Below are 16,843 nucleotides of genomic sequence, written 5' to 3'. Positions count from 1 at the left end.
CACTCCCCGCCCCCGGGATGGAAAGCAGCAAGAATGTCCACCTTTCCTAGTGGCTTCAGTCTGGATAACCTTCCGCCACATCTGGAGTTCTAATCAGGAAACTGCAGCATGATGTGTTGTTTAATCCTTCACACTTCAGGGTTGTATTTCTTTCCTTCCTTCATTTATAATCCAGTTTTGTCACTGAGACTTCACGTGGATTACAGAATTAAAATGCAATGTAATAAAGACAGTACAACACGTACAGTAGTTAAAACAACTTGAAAAGAATTCAAAAATGATAGTGTAGTACAACAAACAAATAAAACAGGATTATGGTATACAACTGGACAGCTGTGCAATAAAAACAGTCTAATACATAGGACAAAGAGTGCAATAAAGCAGGAATATATGTATACTGGTATATGCCATCAAGTGGCAACTGACTTACAACAACCACAGCAAGGGGCAAGCGAAGCAGAGGTGGTTAGCCAATTCTTTCCTCTGCAGAGTCTTCCTTGGTGGTGTCTCAAAAAAGTAGTGCTCTGCTTAGTATCTGAGACAACCAGACCATTCCACATACCAACATTAGTAATGCTGGCATTACAGCTCCCTAGTTTATAGGGGCAGTTACTGTTCGGGTAATAAAGCTGGGGTGAGTGAGATTGTGGAAGCTTTCTAAAAAAATGAAAAGTGCAGATTTCTTCAGCTTTCAGCCTGTTCGCCCTGGATTTTAGACATTAAATATCTGAATAGGGGCATAATTGTGACTTTTGACTGACTATGCCCCGTGCAAGTTTCCCCTGAGTCAGGCTCAGGGCGACTAGCATGCACCTATGGGCTCTTTTTTTCTCCAGCTTCCCACACCCACTGATCCAGCCCGTGATTTGCAGCAGTTTAATAATTCCAATCGTGCCCATTATGAAATTCAACGATCTGTTAAACAAGATTAGTCACACCTTCATCAGAAGCCTGTGCAGAGACAAGCTTTTCGGGTGGTGGGGAGTATACAGGCAGGAGTTATAGGGCTCAGATCGTGAAGCCCGAAGTTGCAGAGAACTGTTTCTGTTTTAATCTGCAAAATGCCGGAGGGAGAGGTTAGGGAGGCTGGCCCCGAATACCGAAAGGAGCCCGCCAGCATCCTGCACTCAGCCACGAGCATCCCCAGTCAAGACTGAGACCTCCCCGTCAACAGGGGGAGTCAACCACAGCGTCAAGTAAATAAGACGTTTTCGCTGTCTCCGCCACAGAGCCAGAGCCTCGGTGGGATTTTAAAAAGACGTTGGGTTCCGTTGGTCGGCCACCGTGGGCAGGGCAAAAGTAATGGAATTAAACAGAAAATAAAGCATAAGTGGGGAACGCGGGTTTAGAGGCTATTTCGTCACACGGTTGTTTTCCCCACTAAAAGCAAGGTCTGTGTCAGAGATGCTCTCTTTTGTGTCGTGAACACTGACCCTGGGCACGGATTCGTTCCACCCGCCAGTACCCAGTAACGTTCTTGTCGCTGTTTGAAAACAACCCCAGAGAACTATTTCAACAATATCACGGTCAGCAGGGATCAAGCAGAAAGGAACCGTCTAAACATGCCGGGGTAGCTCAATTGGAAGCTGGCTACACGGATGCCGAGGACACCCATGCCGCAGAATGGAGACCCTACAGGCGTATATTGCCTGACTTCCCACTACGACACACTTTTGACAAACATATGCTGTCAGCGTCCCCTTCAGGGCGTGGCGCTCCCTCGCACGCGCTGCCCTCAGGAGCCAGGATCGACGGTTGCCTAGCGGCGGGCCGAAACAGCCGTTGATCGTTAACCGTCGCCCCTGGCTCCTGAGTACGGCGCGTGCAAGGAAGCATCACGCCTTGAAGGGGGCGCTGTCGGCAGATGTCTAGAAGGACCAATCAGAAAGCGCAAAGGCGTGCAACGGCGTGGCCTCGATGACCAGCGAATCAGCTGCAGGCGCGGCTCATTTAAACGTTTGTGCGGCGGATGGAAGGGGCGTTCTGTGTTTACTTCACTAGGGGGGCTTTGTTGTTGAGGACTGGGGATGCCGAGTCGCCCCGAGGATTACGAGGTGCTCTTCGCCATAGGCACTGGTTCTTACGGTCGATGTCAGAAAGTGCGTCGGAAGGCGGACGGCAGGGTAAGTGGCGTAGAAGTATGTTTGGTGGCCCCCAGGGCATCAGGGATGCATGGACCACGTGTGCGAGATCTCGAAACCGAGTTCTGCGTGGCCAACTAGTGGCCACCACTCCATTCAGACATGCAATATATGCACACTGGAGTTTCCTGGCTGAACTGTTTCAGAGGTTTCATTACATTTGTCTGTTGTAACAAAACTAAACGGGTGTCCATTGGCACCTTAAAGGCTTAACATGTTTTTTTTTTAGTATACGCTTTCATTCTAAGTTCCCCATACACACAAAGTGTCCCTCCAAAGCAGCTATCCTATATAGGTCAAGCAACGTGCATCAGCTTCTACTCTATGGATGGGCGTTTTAGGCATTTGGTGCACTGAGCTTTGACTCAGGAGAGCTTATGGTAGTTAAAGGTATATGTGTGAATTTGGCCCTAACTTCTGAACTACATGGGATTTAATTTGGCTCCAGAGTCTGTCTTCATTACCAGAGACTGGTCTTTGAACACAAGCTGAGTGTACCTCACACCTGCTTTTCTTTTATTCTCCTTTGGATAAGCCAATCTTCTGCTTGTTTGAATGGGAAACTTTTTAAACACAAAGCATATGAGTCTTGGCTTCTGTCTTAATATCTCTTATTCTAACAGACCACTGGCAGTTAAAGAATATGTTATCCTTGGAGGATAAAAACAACTCAAATGAGATACTGTTCAAAAGGCTGTTTGTGTTCCCTCCTCCCATGCTTATCAGTTGTTACTGTTGGTCCTATTTCTACTTTTCTTCTCACCCTCTGCACGATGAGACAGAGTTGCTCTCTCAGATATTGTGAGGAGGTAACAAATGTTCCAGTGTCTTCGCTGTGTTGGATTCTGTACCAGCAACTGTAGAGTCTGCAACACCTTGCAGCAGTGGCGTAGTGGTTAAGAGCAGGTGTACTCTAAGATGGAGGTACTGGGTTTGATTCCCTGCTCTGCCGCCTGAGCTGTGGAGGTTTATCTGGGGAATTCAGGTTAGCCTGTGCACTCCAACACACGCCAGCTGGATGACCTTGGGCTAGTCACAGTTCTTCTGAGCTCTCTCAGCCCCACCCACCTCACAGGGTGTTTGTTGTGAGGGGGGAAGGGAAAGGAGTGTGTAAGCCCCTTTGAGTCTCCTTGCAGGAGAGAAAGGGGGGTATAAATCCAACTCTTCTTCTTATATTCTAGGAGGTGCGTGAAACCCAGATTAATTTACTCTTAGAGGTTCTGGAGCTATACAGTGCAGAATTTCTGATTTAGAAATTGTCTTGTTTGAGATTAATTCTGGAAGTGTGTGTTAGGGGAAGTTACTGTGCAATTACACAAAAGTTCTTAATACATCTACCAAATTGAGATGGCTTATTTTACTTTTTTCAGGTGTTAGTTTGGAAAGAACTTGACTATGGGTCTATGACAGAATCGGAGAAACAAATGCTTGTTTCTGAAGTGAACTTACTGCGTGAGCTTAAACACCCAAACATTGTCCGCTATTATGATCGCATAATTGACAGAACAAACACAACTCTTTATATAGTAATGGAATACTGTGAAGGAGGAGACTTGGCTACACTGATAGCTAAGTGTACCAAAGAAAGGCATGTAAAACCTCTTTGAATTATTTTGCCATTATTTGCCAAACGGTCTAAGCTAAATCTCTTCTTAGCATTCTTAGTGATTAATTTATAACTTGTTATTTACTTTATTTTGTTTCCTTTTCTCATTAAGATTTGGTTAGAATTCTAAAAACAGTTTTGTGCTTATGGATAATGCAGTAAAACTGGCTTACACAATATAAAGACCAGTGAAACAGTGAAACATTTCATAAACTGGATTTAACAGATCTATAATGCTGAACTACAGAAAATATAATTCATCCAATGAGCAATGAAATATTAAGAGTGAAAAAATAAGGCTGTTTTACATTATTATATTAACGGTATTTACTACTACTTTAGTACCTACAGATTTTCACCAGGTATACACATTCTGGCAAGTTCAACTTCACGTGATTTCACACTGGGGTAGTTCCCAGCAAACAAGTTATTGCTATTCCAGTGTTGGCATCATATAGAATTACAGTGGAAGATCCACATAAGTAGATACCAAAATAATTTACCTCTCAGATTTTCCTGCCCACACAGAGGTTCTGTTGCATTAAGGTCATGAATCTGCTTCTTGTTTTGTTCACAGATATTGTTGAAGCTAACCTCCATTTTTTTCCTCATTTGAGCCAACTCGTTTGCTGCTACATCATGACACCAAAAATACTGCCTAATGATAGTAGGAGAAGTGCAGGCAGTTCTCAGTGGTATGATAGCACCAACAAAACTTAGGAGAAAATGGTGCCTGCAGTGAGCCGTTCAGAGGCTAACAACTGAGGTCTTTCTGTCAGTCTGTCCAAATGCACATTGTTCTGAGAACATGGCAGAACAGTAGCACAACGTAGTGATTGTACATCTTACCCAAAACTCAAGAAAAAAATCAGGTCCTGGGAAAAAAACCTGAACCAAAGCAGGGAAAGGATTAGAGAACAGTATACTGATGCCAACTTTGTCTGGACTGGAGCTTCTGGTTGCCTTCATTGTACATACCATAACTACTACATGTGCTTAGTGTAGAACCAACCTTTGTAAATAGCTATACATTTTTATATCCTGTCTTCTTCAGGCTGACAATATCCATGTATTGTTAACTATTGCAGCAAAACAGCATGAGGAAATGCAGCAGGTCTTCACCTTGACACTTGCCAGTGCTGTGCCTTTATCTGCATTTGATAGCCAAAAAGGCCAATGAGACAAGGGGCTGTTAACAGCATGGTATATGCATTACTGTTAAATGTGAATATTAAAAGCACAAAACCGAACAAGGAATGTCCTTGCATTGCATCTTTGACTCCAATAGCATTTACTCTGCCTTAGTAATATTGCTTATTGTTCACCTTTGATATTCTGATAGTAGGCCTCTCAATTTAGAATTGTTAAATGGTCAAAATGCTGTAGCTCTCAGCACTTTATTTCTTTATATTCATACTGTATTTCACATAAAGATTTTAGTAGACTGCATATTCCTCCATCATAGCACAAAGCTGCCAGACCTTCTTTGTTGTAGACTGCTCTGCCTGGATCCTAGTGCCTACTTAGTCCTGCTTTCCCCATCCATTTGAAAGTAAAATACATTTTGGCATAAATGCTCTTGTATCAAAATACTATGTTCAATAATGCTTTTGACAAAGATGGTGCATAAAAATGAATGATCATTATCATATTTGTTTCGGACTATATTCAAATTCAGAAGCATACAATTTTCTCACTTCTGTATCCCAACTGACTGAACTAACATCTTTATATGAAACAAAATAGTTAAGCAGCAATTCTGTTTTAGTATTACATATTCCATTTATTAATGATATCTTGTTAAGTAAGAATTCCTTTGTTTTGATATTGCATATTCCGTTTATTAAAAATATGTAGGCCTCAAGCTTGGGGAGATTTCCCGATTAAGGATCAAAGATGCTAGAATGCAATTAAACTACTAGTGCTATGTTTTTAACTAGAAAAAAGTCTATAGGCATGTGCTGATGGAGTGCTTGAATACTGTAGCTGCACCTAGAGGGTAAAGTGCAGCTCTCTGCAATCTGCCAGTAGACCTTCATGCTGGCTATTCCAGCAGGATTCTTGCCAGGCTTAGTATTGAGAGGTGAGAGCAAGTTTGGCTTCACAGAAAAAATTTTTTTTGAGCACAGTGTTTTGCTTTACTCCCTAAGAATGAACAACGACCATTCTCTTCATAGAAGAATATTGAAAGGGTATATTTGGACACCAGTATGTTGTCCCCCTCACTGGCAGTGTTCAAGCAGTAGTTGGGTGAATACTTGTCCAGGATGCTTAGGTGGATCCTACATTGAGCAGGGGGTTGGATTAGATGGCCTATATGGTCCCTTCCAACTCTGCAATTCCAAATTGGCCTCACAAGTCCTGCTGTTTATGTCCCTGTCTTCACAGACAAGGTACATAGCAACCAGAGGAGAGTCTTTTCCAGTAGTGGCACCATGCTGATGTATTGCTGACTGTTCCCTAGAGGCTCGCCTAGTACCTACATTGCTTTCTTACAAGCACAACATCAAAACAATTCTGTTATCTAAGACAGTCAAGGGATTGACTTGTTTGAAGCCCTATTTTAGTCTAAAAACTATTATTTAAAACTATGGAGTGTCTGTCTTAATGGTCTATGTTTTTATTCTGGGCTGGGTTTTGAATTCTGGATTTTAATATCTTGAATATTTTGTTTATTATTTTTCTTTCCTAAGCTGACTCAGGCAGATTTCTGGAGAAGCAGCATACATTTTTCTTAATAAAAACTTCTCTTTAGCCTTGGTATACCCAGTAGTAGAAGGTTGAGCCTGTTTCGCTGTGCATAGCCCCATACTCAGTTCTGTTTCGTGATGTCGCTAGAATAATGGGAATTTGGAAAATAGTTTGAGTTCCGTAGAATAGACTTTGGCTTCAAGTACTGAAATTAATCCACTCAATTCTCTTTTCAAAGACATTATTTAGATGAAAACTTTGTTCTTCGAGTTCTCATGCAATTGGCCTTAGCTTTGAAGGAATGTCACAGGCGGAGTAACAGTGGTCGTACTATTCTACATCGGGACCTAAAACCAGCTAATATTTTCCTTGATCACAAGAAAAATGTGAAACTTGGAGACTTTGGACTAGCCAGAATATTAAACCATGACACCAGTTTTGCAAAAACATTTGTTGGTACACCCTACTACATGTCTCCAGTAAGTATCTGTCTCAGTTGCGTTTTATTCCATCATCATTCTTTCAAATTAGTAGGGGTGGCAAACATGGTGGTTTCTGCATTATCCTTTCAACAGTCCTGTGAGGTAGCTGAAGCTGATATTTGTCCAAGGTCACTCAATGAGCTTCATGGCAAAAGGATATTTCTAAATGGTTCTTCCTAATCCCAATCTCTATTAATTATACCATACCGGCTCTATTGCTGTTTTATTAAGCTATTGGTATGTTTTTAAGCATTGGCAGTGTTTCTTAAATTTGACCAAGAGTCAGTTTCTCTTTCCCCTTCCAAGGGAAACAAATCTCAACCTGTTCTGGTAAGGGGGGGGGGGGGTTTCCTGGGTTTAAACCCCGCCCATTACAAGTCCAATGCTCTGCTCCCCATTTGTGGGTTTTTGGTATTTTAAAGTGTTTTTTCAGTTTTTGGCCTGCAGGGAGCACAGGTTTTAAGCTAGCAGCACCAAAATTTCAGGGATTTTTGGGGGAACTCTCCTGATGATACCACACAAGTTTGGTGAGGTTTGGTTTAGGGGGTCCAAAGTTATGGACTCCCAAAGGGGGTGCTCCATCCCCCATTGTAGCTAATAGGAGATGGGGGCTATACCTTTGACGGTCCATAACTTTGGACCCCCTGAACCAAACTTCACCAAACCTGGATGGTATCACCAGGAGAGTCTCCTAAAGATACCCTGAAATTTTGGTGCTGCTAGCTTAACAGTTGCACCTCTGACTGCAGGCACCCCCCAAATTTCCCTAGATTCTCCTTTTAAATCCACCCTCTTCGGCATGGATTTAAAGGGAGAATCTGAGTTCCCCAGTTTAAACATTGAAAGTGATACTGTTTCAAGGTGGGGGATAATCCATGCGAAAACAGCATCACTTTCAATGTTGTTTTAACTGGGGACCCCAGATTCTCCCTTTAGGGTGGATTTAAAAGGAGAATCTGGGCTCCCTAGTTTAAACACTGTTGAAAATGATGCTGTTTGGGAGTGGATTCCAGCATCACAGCAGCTGCCTATGGTGGGGGGTGGGTGGGGGGGAGGCGCAAAACTCAGATTTTGCACCGGGCTCCATTTTCCCTAGGTGCACCTCTGCCTGGAGGAGAGGGCAGAAGGGACTGCTGGCTGGGAGTCCAGCCAATGGGGTGGGTGGGGGGAGTCTGCCATCCCTGGCCTCGGAGAGCTGCTTTTATAAGCACTGAGGATGGGGGTGGGGCTTGGGGAGACATGGCCATGACCCCAGGGGTGGGTGGGGGCGTGGCCTCTCCCCCTGAACCCACCCCATAAGAAATCTATACCTACGTCCCTGTGTTCCGGTATCTGATAAAGAGAGCTTTGACTCTTGAAAGCTCATAATCCGAAAAACTTGCAGTTTCTAAGATGCTACTGGACTCAAATCTAGCAAATCTTAACTCATGGGCGATTCCCCATGGGTGATTAATTGTGTGATACTCACATGATAAATACACTTTTAATCAGAACTCCCCACCGCTCAAGTGCCAAACACGGCTTCATCAAGATTCTGGTGCACATTCTCCACTCTCATCACGCGTTTTTTCAGAACCTGCATTGAAGTGCACCTTTTAGCCAATCAAGCACCGAAGCAAGTTCGGTGGGGAGAAATGGGACAGACACATCTTATTGTTCCTGCCCTTGGAGCCTTCCAACCAATCAGAGCACAGTGGGCTGTGTGGTGAGCATGCACAGCCTTTTTTTTTTTGCTGTGTGCTGGGCGTGACTATGTAGCAACAGAATAACGTTGCTACCAGACAGTGATGTATAAATATTGTTCATATGTGCCTACATAGCACTATAAAAACAAAAATAAGAATATGAATTTTCAATCAGGGGTGACCCAATAGCCAATTGGTTGAATCCTTGAATAACGGAATAACGTTGCTACCAGACAGTGATTTGTAAATATTGTTCATATGTGCCTACATAGCACTATAAAAACAAAAATAAGAATATGAATTTTCAATCAGGGGCGACCCAATAGCCAATTGGTTGAATCCTTGATAGACATCAAGGTCTTCAGTGGAGTGGAGAGGGAGAATGTGTCATGAAAAGGTACTGTTTCTTTTGAAACCTGGATGCATCCACCTTTAATTTCTCAGTGGGGATTCACCCTTTGTCTTGGGGCTGCTATGCTTACAGTTACAGTAGATTTTCTCTTTAGCACTACTGATGGCAAAACAAGAAGCAGCAATGCTTCAGAGGCAGGCAGTTAACAAAAAAATCTAACTGCATTGACAAATGTATGACTTTTGAATGTTTGAACTTACAAGCGCTTTTGAAGAACTGCTTCTATATAAAATGCGGTCATGATTTCATACTACCAGTTACTATGGTGGGTGTGCTGTCTAACTTGTATATTACTATGCATTTACTCTTAAGATTCTAAATTGATTTTTTTGTGTGTTTTTTTTAGGAACAAATAAATCACATGTCCTACAATGAGAAATCTGACATCTGGTCTCTAGGATGTTTGCTATATGAGTTGTGTGCACTGTCGTAAGTACAATTCTGTAGATAGGTACTTGAAGATGGCTACTTTTTGGTACAGTCAAGCTCTCGAAATAAAAGTCGGGTACCATAATGTTCCAGAACTGAGCAGTGTCTCTTTCAAGTGGTTCCTTGATGTTAAATTGAATAACACTTTTCACTTTGTCCAGGCCTCCATTTACAGCCTTCAGCCAAAAAGAGCTGGCAGAAAAAATAAGGGAAGGAAAGTTCAGACGAATTCCATACCGTTATTCGGATCATCTGAATGATCTCCTCACAAAGATGCTCAACTTAAAGGTAAAGCTGACTTCTCAGAAGTATGAAGGGCCAAGTTAAGAAGATGCACATAGAATATACACTTCCAAACACACTTCTTCACTTTTAGTTGATATGCAGAATTTTTGTACTCGAAGGTCCCCCTGTAATTCCATATGCATTATTTGAGAACCTTGAGGGCCTTCCAGAGCAATGTTTCATGCCACAAGTGGCTGCAGTTGGAACAGGAGAAATGTTTGGATTTATACCCTGCCTTTCTCTCCTATAAGGAGACCCAAGGTGGCTTACAAAGTCCTCTTCCCACCACAAACACCTTGTGAGATAGGTGGGGCTGAGAGAGTTCTGAGAGAACTGTGATTAGCCTAAGGTCGCCCAGCATGCTTCATATGTAGGAGCCAGGAAACAAATCAGATAAGAGTCTGCCACTCATGCAGAGGAGTAGGGAATCAAACCCGGTTCTCCAGATTAGAGTTCACCTGCTCTTAACCATGCAGGTAGTTCTAGTGCATACTAAAGCCCAGGGGATGGATGGATGGATGTGTGAAATTTCTTGGATCCCAGAATTTGCATCCTCTATTCTGCCCTTTAAATGTGAAAGTTGAGCATTGCATATCATGAACATTTCTTGCTTCAAGGATTACTGTCGGCCTTCAATTGAAGAAATTCTGCAGAACCCTGTGATAGCAGACTTGGTGTCAGAGGAGCAAGGGAAAAACTTGGAGAGACGAGGGCGAAGATCAGGAGAGCAAGAAAGGGTAGAAAAACTGCACCATTCGGGAACTCCATTAAGTGAGCTGAAACTGAAGGAGGAACAGCTGCAAGAGAAGGAGAGAGCAATAAAAGAGAGAGAGCACAGATTGGAACGTAAGAGGACTAATCTTGCAACAGGATGCATGGGAGGGTTCTGGGTCCAGAGACAGGCTGTATCTTGTGAATCCCTTTAGTGTCATGAGTTTAAACAGACCCAGGAAAAGTGGTACATTTCTTGGTAACCTAGCTTGAATTATCAGAATAATAAATTAATGAAAACAAAGAATGAACGGTATCAATTTTCCTTGGAATTTCACAGTACAGATACCTAAATATTAAGTTGAATCATCTCCCATTTAGCCATTGTGGCTAAGCACAAATACCACACATACATGACATGCCTGTATGTGTCACCTGGAAAAGACATATTTCTCCAGCCTATTGTATAATAAGGTTGGGCTTGTGTGAGTGCTATTTCCTGGCATCTTAGGACTTCTCAAAATACAAGAAATATATGTTGCATTTTCCTTGGGAAAGTGTTTAGTTCCACCCGTAACAGTGCTGTGCTACCCACTCAACCCAATACCTGTTAGTCTATTTTGATCAAGGAGAAAGCTTGCTAGATGCTAACATCAATCTGAAGTTTCTTGTCTCCATCTTCCAGAGAGAGAGCGGGAGCTGTGTGTTCGGGAGAGACTTGCAGAAGATAAACTTTCTAGGTATGTTCTTAAAAATTAAGTGTCCTATTGTTATAGAAGTTTTGCTGTCACTGATCAACTCTATTCTAAACAGGGCTGAAAACTTGATGAAGAATTACAACCTGTTGAAAGACCATCAACTTTGGCTTCCAACAAATAGTCCAGGTAGGAGAAGAAATTGGAGGAGACTGCAGCACTACTAAACCAAGAATGCAGAATCTTTCAGCTTTCATATAAATTCTGACCGCAGTAATATTGCCCCTATTGTGGATATCCTTATGGCCTTCCTGAATTTATCATCTCTCCATGCCACTTTTATTCCAGACTAGCAGCAGCCCAGCATGGGATTAATATAGAGCTTATACAAAGGGGGTAGAACACCTGCTTTGTTTGGGTAATGGTCCTTCACCAGTAGTGAGTGGTGGTCACTTCAGGGTGGTAAAAAGCCTCTCTGTCTGTGTAGTAGACTGAGCCAAGCGACTAAGGAGGCCTCTGATGTTTACAACATATAAAACAAAACATATTCTGTGAATATAATCTTGTGACCTTGATCAAGATTCTGGCAAACAAAAACCTGAACATCCTACACCATCAAACTTGGCTTATATTTGCCTGTATTGTTGGCTGCCAAGTCCAGTTGTAATTACACTTGTATTGAAGTTTTAGCAGAAGACCTAATGTCATGCATTGACATTAGCTTGTTGATCGACTAGTCCCTTCTAACCTTAGACCTGTGTATGTTACTGTTTGTATTTTACCTTTGGAGTAGACTGTAATTTGACCTTTGATGATAGTCCTTAATAAACTATGTTTTATTTACCACTTAGCTCACAAATGGCTGCATAAACCAAAAGACTTCTGTGAACTAGACAATGTCTATATTGTCTGTTTTGGAGGCCATTTCAGATAGAAATTCTGTTTGCAGCCAAACGTAACAATGCTGGAATATTGAATGAGAAACAAATTGGCAATAATCTACCTTGACTGTAGCTAGTCTTTAATGGTATTACACAGTTTACTTTAAAGCATTGCAACTTGACTGTTTACCTGCTTTGTAAGCTGGGATCCAACTAGCGGGGTGGACTTTTGTCCTTATTTGAAGCAAGATCCTTGTAGCAAACCTGTCACTGAAGAGCAGCTTTTCATGCAACATTGTTGGTGCTCAAGAAACAGGAGTCCAAAACCTCCTTAAAAGTGCCATATTAGTAGTATGGTTCTTCTTGCACCTGCATGGGATTTGCTGTACTTTTGCCAGTTTTTTCTGTTTTGCTGTCAAGTCACATCTGTCTGGTGGTGATCAAGGTGTGGTTTTCAAGGCAAAAGATGTCTGGAGGTTGTTTGCCATTGCCTCCTCCATACCCAAATACTGGCTCAGGGCTGAGTACGTGTCTGGGCCAAGCTTCAGTGAGAAGTGAGGATTTGAACCTGGGTTTCCCAGTCCCAGTTTGACTCCCTATACCATGCTGGCTCTCCTTACTAGTTTGTACTGTGCTACTATTGCCCTCCGGGGAAGAGGCGGCCTATAAATCTAAAATATAAATAAAATAAATAAAAATAAGGAAAGACATTGCTAAAATGATTCTGCTGACTAGTGTAACTCTCTGGAATTTGAGCTCTATAAGTCATACGTAGATAGAGCAGGCAATCTGTTCACTGATGGAAGTCACATGGTGTGCTACCTTCTATAAATCAGTTTGGATAAAATAAGTCCTTGTAACATGAAACTGAACCTGACTATGAATCCCAGTGTTGTTGCACTCTTGCTGTTTCATCAGGTAAATCGACATCAATAGTGATGGCAGAAGGGCCAGTGTCGTACAGTGGTTAAGAGCGGCAGACTCAGAATTGAAGAACTGGGTTCGCTACTCCTTCACATGAAGCCTGCTGGGTGATCTTGGGCCAGTCAGTTTTCTCAGAACTCTCTCAGACTATGCAGAGATAGGCAGGCAATGGCAAACCACCTCTTTGACAACATAGAGCAGCTGTATTGGCTATTTTAGTTCAAAAATCCTGCATTTCATGCTATAGAAAAGTTTCATTTCTGTACCATTGTATGTATATCTTTATACCATGCTTTATCACCAATGGGGATCCAAAACAGCTGGCAAGGACATTTTTATCTCCTCAATTCTGTCCTTACAACAGCCCTGAAAAGGTAAGTTAGGTGTAGAGTGTGTGACTGGCCCAAGATCAGAGTGGGGATCTAAATCCTAGTGCAACATTCTAAACACTATACCACATTAGTTCTTCTTCTTTTTTGCAATAGCACCCTATTTACAGCATGGGACATTGTAACACTGGACTGTAACTGAAAGCTTCCTAGCTTTGATTAATTGCACAAAAGCTGTAGTGAAACATTCCTGTGCGACAGTTGTATTAATCAGCTGTGTCCAAAAAGTCTTATGGTACCTTAGATCAACTGATTCTATTATAGCTCTGAAAAGTTTGTGCTGCAATAAACCTGTAATGCAAGTCCAGGGATTGGAATATGAGGCTACATTTCCTGACTGATACTTCCGAAGGCTGTACCTTCCTTAAATTCTTTTGATAGAGACTGATTTTAGGCTGGCAACACTGCTAGGAAAGGGACACATTCTCCCATTGGCATCTACAGATTTACCACATTTGTAAGATTGGAGCCCTTTGTTCTTTTGATTTATGAACAGAAAAGAAGGGTGTTTTTCACAGATGGTAAATAAAACCAAAGTTCAGTGGCATCTTAAAGACTAAGGCCATTTTATTCAAAATGAGTTTTTGTGAATTACACACAGAGTGATAGCAATTGCTACCTGTTGTCTTGGACAATGAACATGTAGGTGAGTGTCTGAGGATTGATAGTAGGTCACACCATGAGCATCTGCCACTAGCATCTGAAGTGGCCCGTAGTCAATAAAAGCTTATTCTACAATAAACACTTTGTTGGTTTTTAAAGGGCTGCAAGGCTCCTGCTACTTGTAGGCTAAAACAGTTCTCTAAATACTACTATAAAATCACCTACTCGAATCAATTGAAGCAAAATCTCCACACTTATTTGGGTGGTTGCAACAACCTGGAGTTTGAGATGCTGTTGCAAAGATCATCAGAACATTCATGTTTCTGTTTCTCATCCTTTTTAGCTCCATTGCTTAAGCCTCTTCATACAATCAAAATAAAATAATGAAGTAATGTTGCTTTAGCTATAAAGGTAGCCCCCTCTGCAAGCACCAAGACATTACTGATGGGGTGATGTGACATCACGTGGGGTGATGTCACATCATGACGTTTACTAGGCAGACTATGTTTACAGGGTGGTTTGCCATGGTCTTCCCCAGTCATCTACATTTTGCCCAGGAAGCTAGGTACTTGTTTTACTTACCTCAGAAGGATGGAAGGCTGAGTCAACCTTGAGCCAGTTACTTGAAACCGACTTCTGTCAGGATCAAACCCAGGTCATGATCAACTCATTGATTGCAGTACTACAGCTTGCCTTTCTATACCACAGAGCAGCCCTTGGGCGAGTAAAGCTAACAGTAAAGCTAACAGCCCTTGGGCGAGTAGAGCTAACAGCAAACAATTCCTTGTGTTTTGGTTCTTTAGAAAACAAGCTCTATAATCACCTCCTCTGTGGAATAGTAGTTGTGATCTCTAAGTGAACCAGTGTCCAAGATCTAGATACAATCCCATTACTGTAACCGACTGAGAGTTTACATATTGTGGAGAAAGGCATTATAATATTTGCATATATATATACACACAGGCATCCCAGGAATATGAAAGGATTTGGGATGGAACCCTAATTTCCGTTGCAAAATACTATGGTTAACCACTGATTTCACAATTGCCACTTATTGAAATGATCTTTGGTAACTTTTTTTAACCATAGCATGCAGTACTAACTGCAGCACATTCTTGTCCAGGACAGTAACAGAAACACAAGTTTAACTTTACAAACTGAGAAAGCATTAACTGTCATTCTCTTGGAGCAGTTAAAACTAAAATGGTGATGTAGGTTTCTTTTTAATGAGGCTTTTTCTCAGCCTTATGAGATTAATGAGTCTTTTGACATATTTAATGCTAGAAATAAGGCACAGCATCTTCAATGAACCTTTACAGAAATACTTCCTTTTCTTTGATTCTTGTACATGTATCCTGATGCACAGAGCATTTAAAAGAAAGAGCGGGGATCGCACATTTAAATTGCCTGATGTAACACTGGGAATATCCCATCACCAGCAGCAGGACATTCCTCTGTAGTTAATTTTAAAAGTTTTCCACTTCAAGGGGGACAGAGTAAACCAGAGGTTGGGAAGTTATTTTTTCAGTACTGATAAGCATTTTTCTTCTGTCTTTTAAGATGACAATTATGATGTGTTGCCAAATTTCCCTACAAGAAAAAAGAAGGTGCAGTTTGGTGAGGAAAGTAAAGAAAATGCTCAGTCGAATGACAGCCTGGAACATTTCTGTTCCTCACAAAACAAATTACCTAATCTCAAGAAGCGTCTCTATGCTGCCAACCTGCGAGCCCAAGCTCTGGGTGAACTGGAGAAACATTATCAGCTGAAAAGCCGGCAGCTCCTTGGGATGCGTTGAAACGGTGTCTTGCGTCATTGTACAAAATTGTGATATTGTAATGGTATTTTAAGTATGTCTCTGGAAAACCTGTGTAAGTTGATTTTAGAAAAGTTTGTTAAAATGTTTTAACTGTAAAAATCAGAGTGTCGTCTGTCTTGTTTACATGTCAGCTTGCAGTCTTTGGTCCTCTGCTTCCTGGTATTGCATGAACAGAGCTATTTAGTCCCAACATTAAATATGCAAAGAGGAGTTGGGAGCAGCCTAAATGTTGTGATTGTGATGTGATTTTTGCTATGAGTGTGGAGCAAGAATGTGTGATAAACTGATTCTGTCAGTTGGAGTAATGCACAGAATGCCAAATATTTGTTCTTCAGCTCTGAAATGTGTGTGTTCTGCTTGTTTAAACTCATTGCGTATCTTCTCTAAGTGCTTTATCAGCATAATACTGCAGTGTGCACAATATCTATCTCTTCCCTGTTACAAAGTTCTGGATTACTGCCATGATAGAGTTCTCTGAACTAGCAACACACTGCATAATGGGAAAACCCTGTTCAGAAAAAAGCTAGGGTTTCGTGTATCTAACTGTTGCTATATAAGTACTGTTCTTCACTCACCCTATCAGTTGATGATAAGGTGGGGCTGAATGGAAGTCAAAATTGAACAGCATAAACATTCAGCCAACAATTTATCAGCAATTTATTGTTAAAAGGCAGCTCATTCAGAAATCTTTCTGCATAAATTAACTGGCTTTAGAAACAAAATAAGGAAGAACTATTTGTTTGGCGACCACCTACTTTGACAATCTCCCCTATGAAAATTTGTGAAGATTTCAGAGAGTGCCAGACACAAATCTCTGGGGATGGTAACAAAGCACAGAAAGCAGAAATGTGAATGTATTTGTATGACTGGGGGGGGGGGGGGAGTTTGGAGGGGGGGTATGCCTTTGAGTTTTATTTTTTAGTAAATCTAGAATTGTTGAAATGGTTTGTAAGGCTGCTGTTTTCTAATGACCTGTAGGTGGTGCACCTTTTCTGTCACCTGGCAGTAGGTAAAGGGCACCTGTATTCAAACTGACTTGTTCCTCAATCCCAGTTAGTGTTGATCCTTGTTCTTCTCACCGGGTTCCTAAAG

General features: G+C 41.7%; 1 protein-coding gene across 2 annotated transcripts; it reads left to right on the top strand.

Annotated features, from left to right (window-relative positions):
* The first annotated feature begins 1,946 nt into the window (after window positions 1–1,946).
* NEK2 (NIMA related kinase 2) lies at window positions 1,947–15,850 on the top strand. Of its 2 annotated transcripts, XM_048486822.1 has the most exons (9): window positions 1,947–2,123; window positions 3,512–3,729; window positions 6,677–6,917; window positions 9,364–9,446; window positions 9,608–9,734; window positions 10,349–10,577; window positions 11,128–11,182; window positions 11,256–11,326; window positions 15,495–15,850. In XM_048486822.1, the coding sequence occupies exons 1-9, from the start codon at window positions 2,028–2,030 to the stop codon at window positions 15,728–15,730; spliced, it is 1,356 nt and encodes a 451-aa protein (XP_048342779.1). In that variant the 5' UTR covers window positions 1,947–2,027; the 3' UTR covers window positions 15,731–15,850. The 2 variants fall into 2 exon arrangements, with proteins under 2 accessions (XP_048342779.1, XP_048342869.1); XM_048486912.1 differs by lacking the exon at window positions 11,256–11,326 and having other exon boundaries at window positions 15,495–15,613.
* Window positions 15,851–16,843: the final 993 nt, after the last annotated feature.

The sequence above is a fragment of the Sphaerodactylus townsendi genome, linkage group LG01, assembly GCF_021028975.2.
Source record: "Sphaerodactylus townsendi isolate TG3544 linkage group LG01, MPM_Stown_v2.3, whole genome shotgun sequence".
NCBI lineage: Eukaryota > Metazoa > Chordata > Lepidosauria > Squamata > Sphaerodactylidae > Sphaerodactylus > Sphaerodactylus townsendi.
This window is presented reverse-complemented; position numbering and strand designations above follow the sequence as displayed.